This window comes from Monodelphis domestica, chromosome 2 (genome assembly GCF_027887165.1).
Source record: "Monodelphis domestica isolate mMonDom1 chromosome 2, mMonDom1.pri, whole genome shotgun sequence".
NCBI lineage: Eukaryota > Metazoa > Chordata > Mammalia > Didelphimorphia > Didelphidae > Monodelphis > Monodelphis domestica.
Window position 1 is genome coordinate 544,236,387 of NC_077228.1, and position 23,830 is coordinate 544,260,216.

The 23,830-nt window shown below is 42.8% G+C and overlaps 1 protein-coding gene across 23 annotated transcripts in view; it reads left to right on the forward strand.

Moving 5' to 3' along the window:
- Positions 1-3,059, forward strand: part of LOC100026020 (zinc finger protein OZF-like) — a 515,718-nt gene extending 512,659 nt beyond the window's left edge. For 19 of the 23 annotated variants that reach the window (XM_056814495.1, XM_056814486.1, XM_056814496.1 and 16 more), the window contains one exon: positions 4-3,059. In XM_056814495.1, coding sequence (XP_056670473.1) covers positions 4-2,300 — 2,297 coding nt within the window. In that variant the 3' untranslated portion in view covers positions 2,301-3,059. The remainder of the gene's footprint in view (positions 1-3) is intronic. The other 4 variants (XM_056814490.1, XM_056814483.1, XM_056814502.1 and 1 more) reach the window with 1 other exon arrangement.
- Positions 3,060-23,830: the final 20,771 nt, after the last annotated feature.

Here is a 23,830-nt window from a genome sequence, read left to right on the forward strand (position 1 = left end):
CAGGAGAGATCAGACCTGAAATGAAAGTGACTCCAATAGATGTGAGCCTTTCTGTGGAAGAAAGTGACCGACAAAGATTCATGAGTGATGGTCCCGATAAATTATCTTGGAGAGAATTCTGTGTTGAATCCCAAAATTCATCCCTTATTGAACCTCAAAGAATGCACACTGAGCAAAAATCTAGTGAATGTAATCAGTGCAAAAAGACTTTTATGCACAGGGCCAGTCTTGCTGCACATCAGAGAATCCACACTGGGGAGAAACCTTATGAATGCAAGCAATGTGGAAAGACATTCAGTTGGAACTCTGCTCTTGCTGCACATCAGAGAATCCACACTGGGGAGAAACCTTATGAATGCAAGCAATGTGGAAAGACATTCAGTCAGATTTCCCACCTTACAGTACATCATGGAATCCACACTGGGGAGAAACCTCATAAGTGCAAGCAATGTGGAAAGACATTTAGACTAAGCTCTAGTCTTGTTGTACATCAGAGAATTCACACTGGGGAGAAACCTTATGAATGTAAGCAATGTGGAAAGACATTCAGTCAGAGCTCCCATTTTTCAGGACATCTGAGAATCCACAGTGGGGAGAAACCTTATGAATGCAAGCAATATGGAAGGCCATTCAAACACAACTACTCTCTTGCCCTACATCAGAGAATCCACAGTGGGGAGAAACCGCATGAATGCAAGCAATGTGGAAAGAAATTTATATATAGCTACTCTCTTACTGCACATCAGAGAGTTCACACTGGTGAGAAACCTTATGAATGCAAACAATGTGGAAAGACATTCAGTGGGATCCTTAGTCTTGGTGTACATCAGAGAATTCATACTGGGGAGAAACCTTATGAATGCAAGCAATGTGGAAAGACATTCAATCGGAGCTGTAGTCTTGGTATACATCAGAAAATCCACACTGGGGAGAAACCTTATGAATGCAAGCAATGTAGAAAAACATTCAGAAAAATTTCCAGTCTTGTTAGACATCAGAGAATCCACAGTGGTGAGAAACCTTATGAATGCAAGCAATGTGGAAAGACATTCAGAAACATTTCCAGTCTTGGTCGACATCAGAGAATCCACACTGGGGAGAAACCTTATGAATGCAAGCAATGTGGAAAGACATTCAGTCGGACTTGTAGTCTTGCTCAACATCAGAGAATCCACACCGGGGAAAAACCTTATGAATGCAAGGAATGTGGGAAGACATTCAGACTAAGCTCAGTTCTTGCTCAACATCAGAATATCCACACTGGGGAGAAACCTTATGAATGCAAGCAATGTGGAAAGACATTCAGTCAGCGCTCCCATCTTGATAATCACCAGAGAATTCACACTGGGGAGAAACCTTATGAATGCAAACAGTGTGGAAAGACATACCGTGGGAGCTCCTATCTTGCTATCCATCAGAGAACACACACTGGGGAGAAACCTTATGAATGCAAGGAATGTGGAAAGACATTCAGAAACAGTTCCAGTGTTGCAGTACATCAGAGAATCCACTCTGGGGAGAAACCATATGAATGCAAACAATGTGGAAAGACATTCAGAAACAGTTCTAGTCTTGGCCGACATCAGAGAGTCCACACTGGGGAGAAACCTTATGACTGCAAGCAATGTGGAAAGACATTCAGTCGGAGTTGTAGTCTTGCTCAACATCAGAGAATCCACACTGGGGAAAAACCTTATGAATGCAAGGAATGTGGGAAGACATTCAGACTGAGCTCCAGTCTTGCTCAACATCAGAATATCCACACAGGGGAGAAAACTTACGAATGCAATCAATGTGGAAAGACATTCTATGGGAGCTACTATCTAGCTATCCATCAGAGAATCCACACTGGGGAGAAACCTTATGAATGCAAGCAATGTGGAAAGGCATTCAGTCAGAGCTCCAGTCTTTCTAAACATCAGAGAATTCACAGTGGGGAGAAACCTTATGAATGCAAGGAATGTGGAAAAACATTCCGAAGCCATCCCAGTCTTGTTTATCATCGGAGAATTCACACTGGGGAGAAACCATATGAATGCAAGCAATGTGGAAAGGCATTCCGTGGGAGCTCCTATCTTCTTATCCATCAGAGAACACACACTGGGGAGAAAGCTTATGAATGCAAGCAATGTGGAAAGGAATTCCGTGGGATCCTTAGTCTTGCTGTACATCAGAGAATTCACACTGGGGAAAAACCTTATGAATGCAAGCAATGTGGAAAGACTTTCAGTCGGAGTTGTAGTCTTGGTATACATCAAAAAATCCACACTGGGGAGAAACCTTATGAATGCAAATGTTAAGGGGGATTTTCTTTTTGAAAAAAAATTTTTTTAATTAGATGATTTAGAATATTTTCCCATGGTTACCAGACTCATGTTCTTTCCCTTCCCCCTATCCCTCCTGAAGCTGTCATGCAATTCCACTGGTTTTAACATGTGTCATTGATCAAGACCTAGTTCCATATTAATATTTGCACTAGAGTGGTCTTTTAGAGTTAAAGAGATTTTCTTAATATCTTTCTGCCTCCTTAAGAGGCTAGAGAGCAGAATTTCTTAGTAGACCTGAAGTGACAGGCATCAGTGAACCACAGTTGAAGATATTATTACCAGGGAGACCAGGATTGAGGGGAAGTAGTAGACTACTCTTTGACATGAAGTGATGGGGGGTGGGGGGACAGTTGGTCAGTGAGGGCACAAAGGAAGCAGCCATGGGAAGTTCTTTTGCCTCTTGGCTCTCTAGAGGGCAGGAGGTCTATCTCTGAGGTAAGGGGCTACTGGTAGTTGGCTGCTGATAGTTGGGTTGCTATAGAAAACTGATTGAAGCAGTGAGTGAGTGATGGCTGGCTATTATTTTAGGTAGTTAGGTAATAATTTATAGAGTAGAATACATTAGGCCTGGTGTGCCAGGCAGAAGAATCTTTCCTGAGTAGAAATAGGTTTTAGGAAATTTTAGGTAGTATTAGGAATTTTAGGCATATTAATAAGGTATAAGATTAATAAGCTTTTTCTATTTTATTTATCTGTACTTTTTTCTTAAATTAAAGTTTCTGTTAAATTGTTCTCCCTTTGTTGAACTCATTAATTCAATCCTTGTAATACTTGGTGAGCCAGCTAGGAGTTTTAGTAACTTGTTCATCTTCTGTTCTTAAACTTTTATAGGCAATTCAGTATGGTGCTAGACATTATGGCATATGTAGTAAAGGATGTTCCAGCCTATCTTGCACAGATCCCAGTTTCTGATTTTTTTCAGGCTGTTATTTTTGGGAGTATTTTTTTGATTACTTCAAACAACAAATTTACCAAGTAATTTACCTAGTTCTCACTAAGAAGAAACAATTGAAACATAGTTTAATTGAGACTCAATTTGCATACCTTGAAGAACATATCTCAAATGACCCAAATTATTCAACTTACTACCCCTCACGCTAATCAACCTGTCTCCTAATTTTCCTACTTCCACCAACTCCATGGCAGGTCAAGCAGAAACTAAGAAAGAAACAAGAAGAAATAATCAAGATACATGACTTCCCCTTAAGAGAATTACCAACCTTTAGTCCTAAAAAAGTTAGTTTTCATAAGACCAGAGTTCCGAAACTCTTGTGGGCTGCAAGATGTCCGCTGAGGCCATTTATCTGGCTCCCACCACACTTCTGACAGGGGCAAGAGGAGCACAGGATGCTGTTGGAGTACTGTATGTGGCCACTCCTTAAAGTGTGATGTTGCTCACATACATCACATGCATCACATACAGTGGCATAATCCTTCGTGTGGCACCATGTTCTGGAAGTAACTGAACGAGAATAAAGATTATGGAGTTGAACAATGGAAGACAATAATATGGTGAGTAGAGACCCGGAGAAGGGGATTCCACACTGTGTAAACTGCTAACTGGTATAAAGGTGGCAGTGATTGGTTCATAGGTTTTTTTTATTGGATTAGGTTTAGGGTTAAGGCTAAAGTTAGGGCTAGGGTTAGGATTAGGTAAGAGTTTAGGGTTAGGGTTAGGGTTAGAAACTTATTTAGGGATAGAGATGTACTTAGGCTTATGGTTAGAGACGACTTTAGGGTTAGAAAGGTATTTAGGGTTAGAAATCGGCACGTATTTAGGGTCAGGGTTAGGGTTAGAAATTGGAATGTATTTAGGGTTACAGTTATAGTTAGAAATTGGCACATATTTAGTGTTAGAAATCGGCACGTATTTTAGGGTTAGGGTTAGAAATCGGCACGTATTTAGGGTTTGAAACGTATTTAGGGTTAGGGTTAGAAATTGGCACGTATTTAGGGTTATTGTTAAGGTTAGGGTTAGAAACATATTTAGGGTTACGGTTCTGGTTAGAAATGTATTTAGGGTTAGGGTTAAGGTTAGGGTTAGAAACTTATTTAGGGTTAGGGTTAGAAACATTTAGGGTTAGGGCTAGACTTAGGGTTAGGGTTAGAAATGTATTTAGGGTTAGAAATTGGCACGTATTTAGGGTTAGGGTTAGAAATCGGCACGTATTTAGGGTTAGGGTTAAGGTTAGGGTTAGAAACGAATTTAGAGTTATGGTTAGGGTTTGGGTTAGAAACGTATTTAGGGTTAGAAAGGAAGCTATTTAGAAACGTATTTAGCTTTAGGGTTTGGATTAGGGTTAGAAATGGGCAGGTATTTAGGGTTAGGGTTAGAAACCGTATTTAGGGTTAGAATATTTAGGGTGAAGGTTAGGGTTAAGTTTAGAAACTTATTTAGGGTTAGGACAGAAACATATTTAGGGTTAGAAAGGAAGCGTATTTAAAAACATTTAGTGTTAGGTTTTGGATTAGGGTTAGAAATTGGCACTTATTTAGGGTTAGGTGAAGAGACACACTTAAGAGTGGAACCTCCTGGAAGAAGCAGTTCTACTGGAGTTGAGGCTGATAAACAATCTTCTGATTGAACTGACACATGGTGAGTGTAAAGGCTGACTTTAGTAATTCACTTTGGAGATTTAGTCATTATATCCATAGCTACTAGTTAAATGTATTTAGTTCAACCATAAATTTAACAGCATCAGTGCCCCAGCTTTCACATACCTCCAAATTGACCATTTTATTTTTCTGACACAATGGTCAATTTGATAGGCATGAGATGGTACCTCAGAACTGCTTTACTTTGCAGTTCTAGGACACAAATTCTTAACTGAACTTGAGATAGATGCAATTATCAAAAGAAGGGAAACGTTTGATTACTTAAAACTGAAAAACTTCTACACAGACAACATTCACCCATCCAGGATAAGAGAGAAATTGGATGAGTGAAAAAAACTTTGGTGTCTAATTTCTCTGACAAGGGTCTGGTATCAGCCTTGCAATGCTGGGTTTGTACCCTAAGGAGATCACAAAGAAAAAGACCTGTACAAGAATATTCATAGCTGTGCTCCTTGTGGTGGCAAAAAATTGGAAAATGAGGGGCTGCCCTTCAATTGGGGAATGGCTGAACACATTGTGGTGTCTGTTGGTGGTGGAATACTATTGTGCTAAAAGGAATAATAAAGTGGGGGAATTCCATGTGAACTGGAACAACCTCCAGGAAGTGATGCAGAGTGAGAAGAACAGAACCAGGAGAACATCGTACACAGAGACTGAGACACTGCGGTACAATCAAATGTAATGGACTTCTCTACTAGCAGCAATGCAATGAGCCAGGACAATTCTGAGGGACTTATGAGAAAGAACACTATGCACATTCAGAGAAAGAACTGTGGGAGAAGAAATGCAGAAGAAAAACAACTGTTAGATAACATGAGTTTATGGGAATAGGATTGGGTCCTGTGTCTAGGAGAGGAGCTAGGGATTCCAAGGACAGGATGGCCTGAGACCACGGGAATGGGAAATTTGGGACTTGATTTAAGTGACTTTGGGGCCTTGCGCCAGCAGGGGGCACTGTGGGACTCCCATCTGTGAATCACAGTTTATGGTAATTATTCTGTCATCTAGGATTAGCAGATGGCCCCCGGATGTTCATGGTGGCCTGCCTTCCCAGCCACTGCTTCCTGTTTGGGCCAATGGGGTAATGTAAAAATTAAATTAGTCTCTAATGATAAAAATACTATATTTTATGAGGTTTATTAAAGATCATTAGAAATCAAGGAATAAAGAGGATACAAAATAAAAACCATGTGCCCATGACTGGTTAGCCATTTTTAGCCATCCCCACTCACCACCATAACTGCTGATTCTCTATCCTGCAAGAAGAGACAGAGTCCAAGGCGTTACTGCCAGTTAAATACCAATAATGTGATCTCGCCACTGTGGAGAAGCAGGAAAGACTATAGGGAATTTGGGGAACTACTAGGACTAATGGGGAATGAAGTCCAAAGGTTCAAAATCTCCATTTATAATCCCCCCCCCCCCCCCCCCCAGAGCTGAGGAAGACTAGTCTCTCCAATGGGTCTTTTAAACATACCAAATTTGAATGAGAGCCAAATTCTGTAGAGCAGGGTGGGACAGAGATTCCGATAATGATGAAGTGCGGGGAGATAAATACTCTTATTCTGGGATATTATTGAGTTCCTTTAAATGCTTTTCATAAAAGCCATGATCTCCCCCAAACTTTCCTCTATAAACTGTATTGGTTTAGAATCTTGAACCCTAGAGACTACATTTCCCACAATTCCCTTTTCCTTTTTCTGTTTGTGCATCTCCTTATGTGGGGGGAGTTTTGAGTTTCCGCTTCCCGCCCATCTGGGCTCTCTGGTTCCATGGTGGTGGAGGGAGGAGCGGCTCTTGGTTTTTGCTAGCCTTACTTCCTTATACTTCAAGATAAATGTTTAATAAATATTATTAAATGTAAAGTTGGAGTACTGAATATTAATTTTAATCTTTACATTTTTGGTGACCACGAAGAAACTCTAGAACTCGGCTTTTCTTTTTCCTCTTCTTTAAAGCCAGCAGCCCGGTTACAGCTGAGCAACTCGGCAGTTTAAAACTGTGACTGGTTTGCAACCAAAGCTGCTTTTCTACCGTAGTTTTTAAACCCCCTCTCCAGCCACCCAGCTGTGGCTCATTCCTCTAGCTCTCCTTCCTCCTCCCAAGCCTCTGGCAGCTGCAAGTATTTTTACACCCCGGCCGCCCCGCCAGGCCCAGCTGCCTTAATTTAGGGGACTTTGTGGAGAAGCTGCTCCTGCCCATGGCCTGGAGAGCAGCCCTATCAGCCTTGCTGACCATTCCTGCCTTCAGCTTGGCCAAACCCTGGCTAAATGGCAGGCTCCCCTGCTGCCTCAAACTACTACCTGAGCCACAGCACCCAGGTGATGCTACTGAGTCTGCCAGCTGCTGAAGCCTAGTCACATCTGACTTGGCTTCTCCTACCCTCTGCCCAAAGCTGCTGTTGGGTTTTTTTGTTGTTTTTTTAGCCAGACCTAGTTCCAGCCTGGCCCCCACTCAGCTTCTGCTGCCTCTTCTGCTGCCCTGATCCATTCCTGCTGGTGAGTATAAGCTTCCCTTTCCCCAGCCAGCGGGAAGGGAATCCCCTTTCCCTGCTGGACAGCTGATTGCCCCCTAGGCTCCACCAGGCTCTTTGCCTTGGATAGGAGGGCCCTAGCCCTCTTTTAAACAACCCCAATTTAACTCCTTACTTCCATCTCTTGGTTTCCACCAGATTTTGTGGTCATATCCTCCATTTTAGTTTCTGGCAGGCCCTAACCACACCCCTGTAGTGCTGCCTTTAGGCCACTAGAGGTCAATATTGAGCACTGATTTTTTTCTTTTCTTCCTTTTTCCCCCTTTCTCTTCTCTTTTATTTATTTTTACCCTTTTCTTGCTTAACTACACTGGTTGTTTGCTGCCACTAGATGGCAGCAATATATAAATAATTTAAAAATTTTTTAATTCTTTTTCTGTTTTTTAAAAATGAAAATCCAATAAAATCATAAAAATAAAATAAGCTAAATACCCTCACCTACCACACCCCTTATAATAACAACAATGAAAAAATAAATCAATAAAAATATACATTTTTTCTCCTTTTTTGATCAAAATTCTAAGTAGCATAAATGCTACCATGCATGACAGCCTTTTTGCCCAATTAGAAGCATGTAAAATTCCAAATTCCCTCCTCCTGCTTGTACTCCTAGGACATTTTGTTTTTCTGATTTTCATTCTTAAGACAAAAGATGTGTCTATACAAGAGATTAAAGCAGAAATGCAGGCTGACAGGAAAATTCAATCAAAAAATTTCAAACACACAACCTAATGAAAAATACTGATGCCACCCAAAACAATCCTGAATTTTGTGAGCCTGCTCCTAAACCACAGAGGACAAACCTTTTTCTCCCAAAATGGAGATGAGACACCCCTCTCTTATACATAAGGTACAGACCCTTCTCTCTTGTACTCTGCAACATCTCTCATGCTCTGCAACTCCTGACTGATTTTACCTCCCCTGATCCTTCTAACCCCCCATCCTCTCCTGCTCTTTCTCTCATTCCACGACCAGCCCCAAACTCCAAAGAAATCTCATGCTGCTACCATACCTGTTCCTCCCCATGTTGCTTTGGCATTCCCACAGTGAATTTCTAAGGAATCACAGACATCAGATGACTACTATGAAGGCCTTTTCCCATTAAGGGAAATGCCCCAAATAGGAAGCAATGGAAATGTGGTGACCCTAAGACACCATATTCCCTTTACTCCCCAAGAAATTAGAGAACTGGAACATAATATACCTTCATTTGAATCCGAACCTTTGATTGTGACCAAGAAGATGGCTGATTTTTTTTTATCAATATGACCCATCCTATAAGGAGGTTGAGAATTTGCTCAATGATTTTCTAACAGAACATGAGAAAAATAAAATCATCTTTCATGTTAACAAGGCTTGGGGCCATAAAGCATCACACTGGCCAGCTCAGGATTCTACATGGGATTTTAACAGTACCATGGACCAGTTGCAATTACATTGTCATAGGGATGCTATTATAACAGCTGTGCGAGAATGCTCCAAGGATACGGAAGTATGGTCAAAATTTGAAAGGCATAGACAATCAGATAATGAGACACCCTCAAAATTCATGGATAACCTCATCGAACTTGGGGGTCAATAGGGAGACATTTTGTCAACAAATCTTGCAGGGTGATCCAACATTATTTTAAGATGCATTGCCCACGGTGACCTCAGATTGTGAACTTTAGATTACTCCACCCTACTTAGTCTAACAAAAACAGAAATGTCTACACCCATACTTAAGCATTAAGTATTTAGGATGATGGCCTATGACAAACATGTGCTAGCAAATGACAAATCAGAAACAACTGACAGACCGCTCGGGCTATCCTAAGTCAAGCTTAAGCTACCATTGGTACATGTGAGATGCAGGAAAGTGATGTAAAACCATCTATATATTTCATGTCACTTCCTCTCTCTGGCCTGTTGGTCAGCGGAGAGGTCTCTGGCTGGCAGCATGCTGAGCATTTCGGCATCTTGGTGTGGCAGCAGCTATTGTCCAGTTTTGATGGTGAGTTTTCCTTGAAACTATACTGGGAGAAGCCGAGTATCCTAGTTCAGGTGAGGCATCTTAGCTGAGCTCTCTTGGATTTTAGGCTGATTCTTTTCTCCTTTACCTTCCAAACACTATCCTCTTAGAGAAAGCCTCTAATTTTCAAAGTCCTTATGGTAGAGGACATTGAACTCCCCCTGGCACAGGTCAAGTGGGAGAAATCCTATACCTTTCCCTCTCTCTTCTCCTTAACTCCTTCCCTCTATATTAATTAAACCACCATAAATTTCCAAACTGACGTGGGTATTTTATTTCGGATATTCCTTGGCGACCAAATTAATTTAGTTTCGGTAACAACCCTAAAATTATCCTTACAATCTGGCTAATCCATGAAGGGTGTGATCAGAACCCTCAAATTTCTGTGAAATCCCTTTCCTTTCTCTCTTTATTACTTCCTCAAGTAAGTCAGCCTTTTAAACAGCTAACTTAGCTTCAAAACACAGCTGCTAGAGCAGATGAGTATAAAATATTTTTTCCTCTCTTTTCTCCTTAATTTGAATTGAACATAGCAGGTTTTTTTTTTTTTTAACCTAAAAGCGGCAGGACTGGGGAAGCTGTTTACATACAAATCCCATTTCCGATAGGGAACAAAAAACCCAATTAGGCAACCCTCACTGACAATACTGCCTAGATTACTTTTAATTAGCACTGAGAGAAACCTGGAGAAAGTTTTGGCCTTGTCCCGTTCCCCTCGTGTCTTTTGAGGTCTGCTAGGAAAATTACTATACCTATATACATAGTGGTAGTCTCTCAGGGGGTGTATGAGGTGCTCAGGGAGGGGTAGTATCTCTGGTATGGAGGGCTTGTCGTGTCCTCCTAGGGCACCTCTCCAGCCTCTGACCCACAACTGACACCCATCTCTCACTTGTGGCTCCCAGTAGCTGCTAGCATGTGGCAGCAGACACACTCTGGGCAACGGCTTTGACAGGCCGGCCAAACCTTGTAAAGGTAGCCATCGGGTCGTCGACCCATGGTGAACCAGGGCTTTGCTCACCCAGCATGTGAAGACTGCTTCGGCTGAACAGACGGAAGAAACCAATAAGAAGGTTCAACGGCTGAGAGGGCGACACAGCGAAGCACTGTGGAGTGCTTAGGGCATGTTGGAGCTCAAAGGACAACACGGCCATCCAATGCAGCTGAGGAAGTCTCCAGACGTAACAATTTTTTCGTGCCACTGGACCCAGGCATCGGCTTTTCCACTTAAATCTCTTACCCGCACAATGTCTTTGTGCACACTTATCAATCCTAACCCCGTCCACCCTCTTCAAGACCTGCGGCGATGGGGGAGTGACGACACAACAGGTGGAGGTGACCACTGGCAGTCACGATCCTGCACGTAGGCAGCACACAGACCAGTGGTCGCTCAGCCCTGTGGGCAGCAGGGAAGTTCAGCAGCATCCTGGGCGACTGAGCAGCCCTCTCTAGGACAGCACTGCTCACCCTAATCAAGGGAGGGGACTAGAAAAGGTATCCCAAACATTGCCTGCCCTATAAACACCCGGTCAGCACACCGCAGCTGAAGGGTCATCCCCTTTAAATGGTTGAAATCAAAGAAACAAAATACAAAGAAACTCCTACTAGGAGCATGGAACATCAGGACATTACTTGATAGAGAGAATACCCGAAGACCTGAGAGAAGAATAGCTCTAATCGGTAAAGAACTAGCGCGATATAACATTGACATGGCAGCCCTAAGCAAAACATGCTTACCAGAAGAGGGATCACTCAGCAAACCCACCACTGGATACACCTTCTTCTGGAAAGGTAGAGCCTCAAATGAAGACAGAAATCACGGTGTTGGCCTGGCTATCAAGACCAGTTTGCTCAAACAGCTGCCAGACTTGCCTGTGGGCATCCGCGAGAGGCTCATGAAGATCCGGTTACCTCACAGCAAAGACCGGTATGCCACAATCATCAGCGCATATGCCCCAACATTGACCAGCACAGAGGAGACCATAGAGCAGTTCTACTCTGACCTGAGTGCCGTCCTGCACTCAGTGCCCACAAATGACAGGCTGATACTACCGGGAGACTTCAACGCCCGCATTGGCCAGGACCATGAAAGATGGAAAGGCGTGCTCTGCAAACACGGCATGGGCAAAATGAACAACAACGGGCTACTGCTACTCAGCAAATCCTCAGAGTTCGAACACACCATCACGAACACTGTGTTCAGAATGGCGAACAAATATAAAACAACGTGGAAGCACCCAAGATCAAAACAGTGGCATCTCATTGACTACATCATCGTACGCCGGCGAGACATCCAGGATGTACAGATCACCAGAGCCATGAGAGGAGCTGAATGCTGGACAGACCACCAATTGGTTAGAGCGACTCTTCAAATGCGCATTGCGCCTCGCCATCCAAAACGCGCCCAGACATTCACGCATTTTACAACATGAGTTGTCTTAGAGATCCATCTTATTTGCAAACATTCCAGTCCTGCCTGGACAACAAGCTGTCTGCCAAGGGACCACTTACTGGAAGCTCAACCGAGAAATGGAACCAGTTCAGAGACGCAGTGAAGGAAACATCAAAGGCAGTCCTAGGCCCAAAACAACACAACCACCAGGACTGGTTCGATGAGAACAACACTGCTATTGAAGACCTATTGAGCAAGAAGAACAAAGCCTTTATGGAGTGGCAAAATAACCCAAACTCTGCTCCTAAAAAGGACAGATTCAAGTCTCTCCAAGCCACGGCTCAGCGTGAGATCAGGAAGTTGCAAGACTGATGGTGGGAAAAAAAGGCAGAAGAAATCCAGCGGTTTGATGATATGAAATACTACAAACAATTTTTCAGTGCCCTCAAGACTGTCTATGGGCCATTAAAACCCACCACCACTCCCTTGCTATCCTCTGACAGTGACACTCTCATAAAAGATAAAAAAGGCATCAGCAACAGGTGGAATGAACACTTCAGTCAGCTTCTCAACTGACCCTCTTCAGTCGACCAAAGCTCCCTTGACCAGATCCCCCCAAACCACTCCATTGAACAACTCAATGTCTCTCCTTCAATAGAGGAAGTCCAAAAAGCCATTAAACAAATGAGTGCAGGCAAGGCACCCGGTAAAGACAGGATCCCAACCGAGGTGGACAAGGCCTTAAATGGAAAGGCACTCCAGGCATTACACATAGTACTGACCAGCATATGGGAAGAGGAAGACATGCCCCCAGAACTCAGAGATGCCTCCATTGTAGCCCTATACAAGAACAAAGGCTCACGAGCAGCCTGTGACAACTACAGAGGCATCTCACTACTCTCCACTGCTGGAAATATCCTCGCCCGTGTTATATTCAACAGACTCTTGTCATCTGTTTCAGAGCAGAACCTGCCTGAATCACAATGTGGCTTCTGACCAGAGTGCAGCACCATCGACATGGTCTTCACGGTGAGGCAAATGCAGAAAAAATGCCTTGAGCAGAACCTGAGTCTCTACATTATCTTCATAGACCTGACAAAAGTGTTCAACACAGTGAACAGGGAAGCATTGTGGGTGATCCTCAGCAAGCTCGGTTGCCCAGAAAAATTTGTCAAACTGATACATCTCTTTAATGTTGACATAACATGGGGAGTCCTATCTGGTGGAGAGACTTCCGATCGCTTCAACATCTCCAATGGCATGAAACAAGGCTGTGTCTTCGCTCCGGTACTATTCAACCTGTTTTTCACCCAAGTATTACGACATGCTGCGATAGATCTAGACCTGGGCGTCTACATGAAATACCGACTGGATGGCTCACTATTTGACCTTCGCCTCCTGACTGCAAAAACAAAGACAACAGAGAGACTCATCCTGGAAGCTCTCTTTGCAGATGGCTGTGCTCTCATGGCCCACCAAGAAAATCATCTCCAAACCATTGTGGATAGGTTCTCCACCGCAACAAAACTGTTTGGCCTGACTATCAGCCTCAGCAAAACAGAGGTGCTGTTCCAACCTGCACCAGGGAGGCCAAGAAACCAGCCGTGCATTACAATCGATGGCACACATCTTTCTAACGTCAACACCTTCAAGTACCTGGGCAGCACCATCGCCAACGATGGGTCCCTAGACCACAATATTAATGCCAGAATCCGAAAGGCCAGCCAGGCATTTGGGAGGCTGCGCTGAAAAGTCCTCCAACACAGAGGTGTAAGCACTGTGATGAAGCTCAAAGTGTATAACTCAGTGATCCTCAGGTCCTTGCTCCTGTACATTGCGAGACATGGACACTGTACCAGAAGCATGTGAAACAGCTGGAGCAATTTCACCAACGCTCCCTCTGGTCAATCATGAGGATCCGATGGCAGGACCGAATCACCAATCAGGAAGTCCTCGACAGAGCCAACTCCACCACCATCGAAGTCATGGTCCTCAAAACCCAGCTATGATGGTCTGGACACGTCATCCGCATGGACCCACAGTGAATACCAAGACAGGTATTGTATGGTGAACTGTCAGCTGGACTCAGGAAACAAGGCCGACTAAAGAAAAGATTCAAGGATCAGCTAAAGTCCAACTTGAAGTGGGCTGGCATCACACCAAAGCAACTAGAACTCGCTGCCTCTGACAGAAGCAGCTGGCGAACCCACATTAACCATGCCGCCACCACCTTTGAAGATGAGCAACGTCGATGTCTTGCCGCTGCGCATGAACGCTGACACGAGGCCACAAACGCACCTCCCGTAACAAGTGGCGTCCCATGCCCCGTGTGCCACAAACTCTGTGCCTCAGCCTTTGGACTCCAAAGCCACATGAGGGTACACTGTAGATGAAACTGCACAAGGACAATAGTCTTTCTCGGTCATGGAGAGACTATATATATATATATATATTAAATATATATATATATATATATATATATAGTCTCTCGGTAGAATACCTGTCTTGGTATTCGCTGTAGGTCCATGCGGATGACGTGTCCAGACCATCTTAGCTGGGTTTTGAGGACCAGGACTTCGATGCTGGTGGAATTGGCTCTGTCGAGGACTTCCTGATTGGCGATTCGGTCCTGCCATTGGATCCTCATGATTGACTGGAGAGAGCATTGGTGGAATTGCTCCGACTGTTTCATGTGCTTCCGGTACAGTGTCCATGTCTCGCAACCATACAGGAGCGAGCTGAGGACCACTGCGTTGTACACTTTGAGCTTCGTCGCAGTGCTTACACCACGGTGTTGGAGGACTTTTCAGCGCAGCCTCCCAAGTGCCTGGCTGGCCGTTTGGATCCTGGCATTAATCTCGTGGTCTAGGGACCTGTCGTTGGCGATGGTGCTGCCCAGGTACTTGAAAGTGTTGATGTTGGAAAGCTGCGTGCCGTCGATTGTAATGCACGGCTGGTTAGTTGGCCTCCCTGGTGCAGGTTGGAACAGCACCTGACTGTGAGTTCGAACTCTGAGCATTTGCTGAGTAGCAATAGACCATTGTTGTTTATTTTGCCCACGCCGTGTTTGCCCAGCACTCCTTTCCATCTTTCATGGTCCTGGCCAACGCGGGCGTTGAAGTCTCCCAGTAGTATCAGCCTGTCATTTGTGGGCACTGAGTGCAGGACGGCACTCAGGTCAGAGTAGAACTGCTCTATGGTCTCCTCTGTGCTGGTCAATGTTGGGGCATATGCGCTGATGATTGTGGCATACGGGTCTTTGCTGTGAGGTAACCAGATCTTCATGAGCCTCTCGCGGATGCCCACAGGCAAGTCTGGCAGCTGTTTGAGCAAACTGGTCTTGATAGCCAAGCCAACACCGTGGATTCTGTCTTCATTTGAGGCTCTACCTTTCCAGAAGAAGGTGTATCCAGTGGTGGGTTCGCTGAGTGATCCCTCTTCTGGTAAGCATGTTTCGCTTAGGGCTGCGATGTCGATGTTATATCGTGCCAGTTCTTTACCGATTAGAGCTGTTCTTCTCTCAGATCTTGGGGTATTCTCTCTGTCAAGTAATGTTCTGATGTTCCATGCTCCTAGTAGGAGCCCGCCAGCTGTGGTGTGCTGACCAGGTGTTTGTAGGGCAGGCAATGTTTGGGACACCTTTTCTAGTCCCCTCCCTTGATTAGGTGAGCAGTGCTGTCCTAGAGAGGGCTGCTCAGTCACCCAGGATGCTGCAGAACGTCTCTGCTGCCCACAGGGCCGAGCGACCACTGGTCCGTGGGCCGCCTACGTGCAGGATCATGACTACAACTGCCAGTGGTCACCTCCACCTGTTGCGTTGTCACTCCCCCATCGCCGCAGGTCTTGAAGAGGGTGGACAGGGTTAGGATTGATGAGTGTGCACAAAGACACTTGTGCGGGTAAGAGATTTAAGTGGAAAAGCCGATGCACAGAGACAGTCCCACTCTCTTGGCATTGGAAACTTGGGTCCAGTGGCACAAAAAATTGTCACGTCTGGAGACTTTCTCAGCTGCATTGGATGGACGTGTTGTCTTTTGTACTCCAACATGCCCTAAGCATTCCACAGTGCTTTGTTGCGTCGCCCTCTCAGCCTTTGAACCTTCTTATTGGTTTCTTCTGTTTGTTCAGCCGAAGCAGTCTTCACATGCTGGGTGAGCAAAGCCTTAGTTCACCATGGGTCAACGACCCGATGGCTACCCTCAGAAGGTTTAACCGGCCTGTCGAAACCGTTGCCTGGGGTGTGGCCGCTGCCACATGCTAGCAGCTACTGGGAGCCACAAGTGAGAGCTGGGCATCAGGTGGGGGTCAGAGGCTGGAGAGCTGCCCTAGGAGGGCATGACAAGCCTTCCATACCAGAGATACTACCCCTCCCTGAGCACCCCATACATCCCTATATAAATGAATAATACATTCTCTGACATATATATGGTGGTTGAAGAATTAGGGACATTAAAGATTCTAGAATACTTCCAATTTCTTATGTTATTGGGTAATATCATTTTTAAACTCCTAAATACTGTGATGAGAAATGCTAACTTGAAAAAAATTTAAAGCTGAAATGCAGAAAAAACATGCAAAAATCTGAAGCTAAAATACAGGAAAACATAAAAAAATTGAAGGTAAAATACAGAAGAACATGCAAACCCAATTGGATAATTTTAAATGCTTCTTACAGGATCAATTGGCAAATACTGACCCCACCAAAAACATGTCTGACACTGACAAACCTGTTTCTAAACCTTTAAATGAGGAAGTTCCCTCCCCTGAAATGTAGATGGGAAACACCTTTCTTATAGCTCAGCTAACAGACTTGTTCTCTTATGGTCTGCAAATCTTGGATGAACTTAATCTCCAAGATTCTTCTGCTGAAACCCAATCTTCTGAAATCCCAGTTTCTCCTGTTCCTTCTCCTGCCCAAAAACCAATTCCAGCCCCAAGGAAATCTTGTCCTTCTAAAGAAACTCTTTATAGTCAAAGTGACTCACAGGTACTAAATTCAACTAGAGACCTTTTCCCTCTAAGAGAAGCACCTGAAATAGGATGCAACAGGGATGTGGTGACTTTAAGGCAAAATAAATGTTTACTTCCCAAGAAATAAATGAATTTACATGAAATATCCACATATGAACAAGATTCCTTTCTAGTAACAAAAAAGATGACATTTTTCAGTATAATCCATCTTACAAGGACGTTGAAAACTTGCTACAGGCTTTTTTTAACTGAACGTGAGAAAAATAAAATAATTGCTCATGTCAACAAAACCTGGGGGTGCAATGCAGCACACTGGCCATCTCAGGATCCTGAATGGGACTATAACAACTCTGAGGATTATTTACAACTATACTGTTGTAGGGAGGCCATCTTACCAGCAATGAGAGAATGTGCAGAAAGTACAGATAAGTGGACAGACTTTGAAAAAATTAAGCAAAATGAGGAAGAGACGCCCTCCAGATTCATGGACAGAATAATTGAGTTTGGGAGTCGAAACCTGGATTTTGACCTTTCTAAAGAAAATTGCATAAGATAAGTTAGAAGGCTCTTTGTCAATAATTCTTGTAAAGTGATTAGGGATTATTTTAGAACACATTGTCCAAGATGGCCAGAGATGGACCTTGAAGAACTGTGGAAAACAGCTCTATATGTTTCAAAGGGAAACATAGAAAAGGAGGAAGAAAATAATGATCTCATGGAGGAAATTTGGTAAATAATTGACATATTTAACAAATAAGATGGTTAAACTGGAAAGAGGGCATGATACTGAACCAATGGCACTTGCCCCTCTCCAGGAATCCAAATATCGATCCATTACCTGCCAATTCTGTGAGAAGGACGACAGAATGATACAGTGTAGAACTTTATTCAAGGCACTCAGAAGGAATATGCAGTTTAATAGTAACTACAGAAATAATAGTTATAGAAAGAACTATAATAATGATAATGGAAACCACAACTTTAGGAATGATAATTATGGGAATAGATATTAGGAAAATGATAACTCAAACCAAATGAATCCACAACAATATAACTTAAGTGGTGCCCGTCCAAAAATATTCGGGGTGCTAATGCCCTTCAGGGGGGTACCTTTCAGGGGTGTGCCCAAGGAACTTCCCAAATACAATGAAGGTGTCTGGGGGGAGGGGCTGGGGCACAGGAATCAGAGTATACAACCTTTGATTTTCCGGACCCTGATGTCCTACTACCTGTTGTCCCTATCTACTGTCCCCCTCATACTGATGAACCCCATGTTACCTTAAAAGTGGGTAACACCTATTATGGTTGTCTTTTAGACACTGGAGTTTCTAGGTCTGTATTAAAGAGTACACCTGATTTACATTGCTATTCCATTGGCTCAGAGAATGTAATGGGAGTGTTGTTATATTTAAAATGTTTGGGAGCCAGGGAAAGGGAAAGAATTATGAATATGCCCAAGTCAATTGGGTTTTATAGAGATTTTAATTAACAATACGATGAGTAATCAAAGAAAGAGAGAGAGAGTAAGAAAGGAATAAGTATGAAGGGCCTCAAGCCAATATGGCCTAGACCTGAGTCTTAAAAGAGAAATCAGTCAGTTTTTTAACACTCACCACAAGGTCTGACTAAACAAGGATTCTAGTGACACCAGGCCAGCATCCTTCCTCAAAGGGTCTTCCAGCCAGAGATTGTTTCAAAGGGCCTCTCTCAAGAGCCTCCAGAACTCCTACCCCAGAGGGACAGAGCCCCTCAGAGGAGCTCCTCGAGGAACTCTCCTTCAGAATGAGAGTCAGAAATCGAGATCTCTGAATGACATCCAAGCTCTTATTTTTAAGGGCAAAAATTTCCTCTGTTACCTCCCCTAAGTCCTTACATCTACCATTCACTGTAGATGTTTCTAAAGGACCGCCCATTTTGAATTCACAGCTGAGTAGTTTTAATCTCTTTAGTAAGTCAGAAAAAATGCTGCTGTGTCGACAAATTTCATTAAGAAAAAACCTCTGAATAAGTTATCACCCTTTTAGGTTTAAGTAGTTTACAAGTTGCCCCACCTTTTATAGGTACTTAGTATCCCATTGTATCAATTCTAAAACAGTCATGACTCAAAGAACTTCCTGTCCCTTCCATAAGCATGGATCAAAGTACTTTCATTGTTTAGCAAGCTGTTTTCTGTCCTAAAGCAGTCTTAAGTAGGGTGGAGCAGGGACACTCCCATAGCTAGGAGCCCCCACACTCAAGTAGAGTTCTCACTATCTGGTAGAGAATTATTTCAAGTTGGGAATTGGAGGATTCCTCAATGTGGAGTAAAATTTTTAACATTCAGTCTGTGAAATTTTGAGGTTTACAGTGTCAGGGATACCCCAAAGAGTTAAAAAGCTTTCCCCTAGAATGGTGTCTGTAGGACCCCTAGAAGTACAACATTCCTTCCTTTTGATGCCTGACTCCCCTTTAAATTTGCTGGGGAGGGACAGTCTATGCAAACTTACAGTCACAATAACTTGCTCCCCAGATGGTTTCTTATCATTGGAAGTACCTGAGGAATCGTTAAAATTACTCCCTGTACTTCTCTCAGAGAGTCAGGAGGGGAAAGAGCATCCCACCTTTGTAATATTTGCAGATATACCTGAGTCTCTTTGGGTCACATCTTCTTCCAATGTAGGCTTCTGTAAGTTGGCTGTTCCTGTGTAGATAAAAACTAAATCTAGTTCACCTCCTTCCATTCCTCAGTATCCCTTCTCAAAAGAGGCAATTGAGGGTATTACCCCAGTAATAAACTCATTAATTGACCAGGGAATAATAACCCCTTCTAAATCTGAATACAATTCACCCATCCTTCATGTTAAAAAAAACAAAAATGGGGCCCAATGGCAAGCACCTCTATTATCCGTACACGATTTGAGGGCTGTGAACAATCATGTTATGAAGATGCACTCTAGTTTCCAACATACATATGATTATTTCTTCTATTCCTAGCATAGCTAAATACTTTACAGTAGTGGACTTGTGCTCAGCCTTTTTTCCCATACCCATACATGAGAACTCCAGGCATATCTTTGCTTTCACCTGGAAGGGCTCCAATTATACATAGAATCATCTGCTACAAGGGTTCGTGGAAAGCCCGAGATTATTTGCACAAATTTTGAGCAAAGACAGATAATATAACATTTAATTTTTTCCCATTTGAATGTTTATTTAGTCAATTTAGAACATTATTCCTTGGTTACAATAATCACATTATTTCCCTCCCTCCCCTCCATCCACTCTTTCTGCAGCCAGCATGCAATTTCATTGGGTATTACTTGTGTCCTTGATCAGAACCTATTTCCATGTTGTTTACACTAGGATGTTCATTTAGAGTTTACATCCCCAACCATACCCCTTTGACCCATGTATTCAAGCAGTTGTTTTTCTTCTGTGTTTTTATTTCTTCTGTGTTTCCTCTGAATGTGGATAGTGGTTTTTCTTGTAGGTTCCTCCAAGTTGTTCAGGGTCATTGCATTGCCACTAATGGAAAAGTCCATTACATTCGATTGTACCACAGTGTAATAGTCTCTGTGTACAATGTTTTCCTGGTTCTGTTCCTCTCACTCTGCATCAATTCCTGGAGGTTGTTCCAGGTCCCATAAAATTCCTCCACTTTATTATTCCTTTGAGCACAATAGGATTCCATCACCAACATATACCACAATTTGATCAGCCATTCCCCAATTGAAGGGCATCCCCTCATTTTCCAATTTTTTGCCACCACAAAGAGCACAGCTATGAATATTTTTGTACATGTCTTTTTCCTTATGAACTCTTTGGGGTACAAACCCAGTAGTGCTATGGCTGGATCAAAGGGCAGACAGTCTTTTATCGCCCTTTCGGAAGAGTTTCAAATTGCCCTCCAGAATGGTTGCATTAATTCACAACTCCATCAGAATTAGAAAGAAAAATTCCATTTAAAATCACCCTAGACAATATAAAATTCTTAGGAATCTATCAGCTGAGACAAACACAGGAAATATATGAGCACAACTACAAAACACTCTCCACAAATTTAAACTAGATCTAAACAATTGGAAAAACATTGATTGCTCATGGGTGGGATGAGCTAACAAAATAAAAATGACAATCCTACCCAAATTAATTTACTTATTTAGTGCCATACCCATTGAACTACCAAAAAACTTCTTTACTGAATTAGAAAAAAAAACCATAACAAAGTTCATTTGGAAGAACAAAAGATCAACGATATCCAAGGAAATCATTAAAAAAAATGCAAAGGAAGGAGGACTTGCAGTCCCAGATCTCAAACTATACTATACAGCAGTGGTTATCAAAACAATTTGGTACTGGATAAGAGATAGAAAGGAGGATCAGTGGAATAGACTTGGGGTAAGTGACCTCAGCAGGACAGTCTATGATAAACTCAAAGATCCCAATTTTGGGGACCAACACCCACTTTTTGATAAAAAAAACTGCTGGGAATATTGGAAGACAGTATGGGAGAGATTAGGTTTGGATCAACATCTCACACCCTATACCAAGATAAACTCAGAATGGGTGATAGACCTGAATATAAAGAAGGAAGCTATATGCAAATTAGGGAAACACAAAATAATATAACATTTAAAAGCAGTAAATGAATCAAATACGTAGATGATCTACTCTTGGCTTCAACAGATACAGAAGCATGTCAGGAAGATAGTAAACACCTTCTTTTGGAATTGCACAAAAGAGGGCATAAGATCTCGAAGGATAAGGTTCAGTGGTGTCTCCCCAAAGTAGAATATTTGGGATTCATCTTGATTGCATGTGCCCTCTCTATTTCTCCAAAACAAATAGAAAATATTCAAAATTTAAGTGCTCCTACCACTAAGAAACAGTTGAGAGCAATTTTAGGAGCAAAAGGGTTTTGTAGACAATGGATTCCTTGCTATGGGAAAATTACTAAACCCATTATAGCACTAACAAGGGATTCAGGCTCTGAACCCCTCAAGTTAGAGCCAGAACACTTGTCAGCACTATCAGATCTAAAACAGGCTATCCTGTCTGCCCCTGCTCTAGGCATCCGAGATTACAAGAAGCCATTTACTTTGTATGTTCATGAGTGAAGAGGGGTAGCTTCAGGTGTTTAATTCAGATTTTGGGACCTTCTCAGCGCCCAATTGCTTATTTTCCTGCTCAACTGGACCCGGTAGAATCAGGAGCACCACCATGTCTTAGAGGGGTAGCTGCTACAGCCTTACTAGTGACAAAACTGTTGATCTATTAGGATGCCCATTAACAATTATGTGCCCATATGAGGTAGAAGCATTGTTGCTAAGGCATAGAACCCTGGCATTCTCGGATCAGCGAATTACACGGTATGAAATAACCGTATTAAATAGCGAAAACTACCTTGAAATGTTGTTCAACCCTTAACCCTGCCACTTTGCTTCCAGATTTACCAACTTCAGGAGAACAATTACACAGTTGTGAAATACTAGTGTCTTTTATGAGAGATGGCATATGCTACACTGGAGCTGCTGTAGTCACAGAATCTGCCACTGAGTGGTCAGATTCACTGCCCTCTAATATTAGCACTCAAGGAGCAGAACTCATAGCTCTGAAGCACACCTGTATAATTGCCAAGGATAAAAAGGCAACAATTTATACAGATTCTAGATATGCTTTTGGCATTTGTCACTCAGTCACGATGCTATGGCTCCAGAGAGAATTTTTAACCTCAGCTGGAAAATCTATAGCTAATGCAGAAATTATTAATGAAGTTCTTTCTGCTCTCCAGCTGCCTGAAGCCCTAGCTGTACTTCATTGCTCTGCCCGTACAGGTTGCACTGACCTTGTCTCTAGGGAAATGATTGAACTGATGCCACTGCAAAGCTACTAGCCATAGAAGGGCCTGCCTGAATTACTTTTAACATTAACAACCACTGATGACTTAAATTTATTACTTTCCTATAATGAAAAAGAAGTGGAAAAATGGAAGCAAAAATTCAAAGCAAAACAGATTAATGGAGTATGGGTGTCATCTGATGGAAAACCCCTGATCCCTAGAAGTTTCTATAACCAAATTTGCCAATCTATTCATAAAAACTGTCACTTTGGCACCCAGGGCATTGTGGATTCTGTTAAGAGAATATTGATAGCCCCTGGTATAACTACTATAGCTTCTAAAGTGTGTACAGCCTGCTCTACCTGTCAAGCATATTACCAATATGCCTTTCATGGCAAAGCATTTGGTGGGCATCCTTTGGCTTACACACCTTTTGAGCATCTACAGATAGATTTCATAAAAATGCCAAAGGCCAGACATTATAAATTTTGTCTGGTCATAGTAGATCAACTGACCAGATGGCCGAAATGATTTCCTGCAGTCCAAGCCACGGGGGCTTTTTTGTTGCTAAGGTGCTTTTAAAAGAGATTATTCCTCTCTTTGAAGCCTGGACAGCATGTATTGATTCTGATAGAGGAAGTCATTTTACTGATTCTGTCTTAAATATATTCTTGCTTAGGGATAACTCCCAAATTTCATGTACCACATCATCCCCAGAGCTCAGGCCAAGTTGAAAGGATGAACAGAGAACTTAAAACTCTGGTTGGGAAATTATGCTCTGAGACACATTTAAAATGGCCTGAAATTTTCCTGCTGGCTCTATTTTATCTTAGAAGCAGGTCTAGAGGAGAGCTATACATCTCACCATTTGAGATGCTTTTTGGACATCCACCTATACAGTCTAAGCCTTTCTCCCCTGCATATACATAACTATTTGGGGGGGATACTACTTACTATTATTATTATTGGTAGTCTCTTGGTGACCGAGAATGACAATTGTCTTTGTACATTATCATCTATTGATGTACCCTCATATGCCTTTGAAATCCAAAGACTGAGGCACAGAGTTTGTGGCACATGGGGCATGGGATGCCACTTGTTACGGGAGGTGCAGTTGTGGCCTGGTATCTGCGTTCACGCGCAGCGGCAAGATGTCGACGTCGCT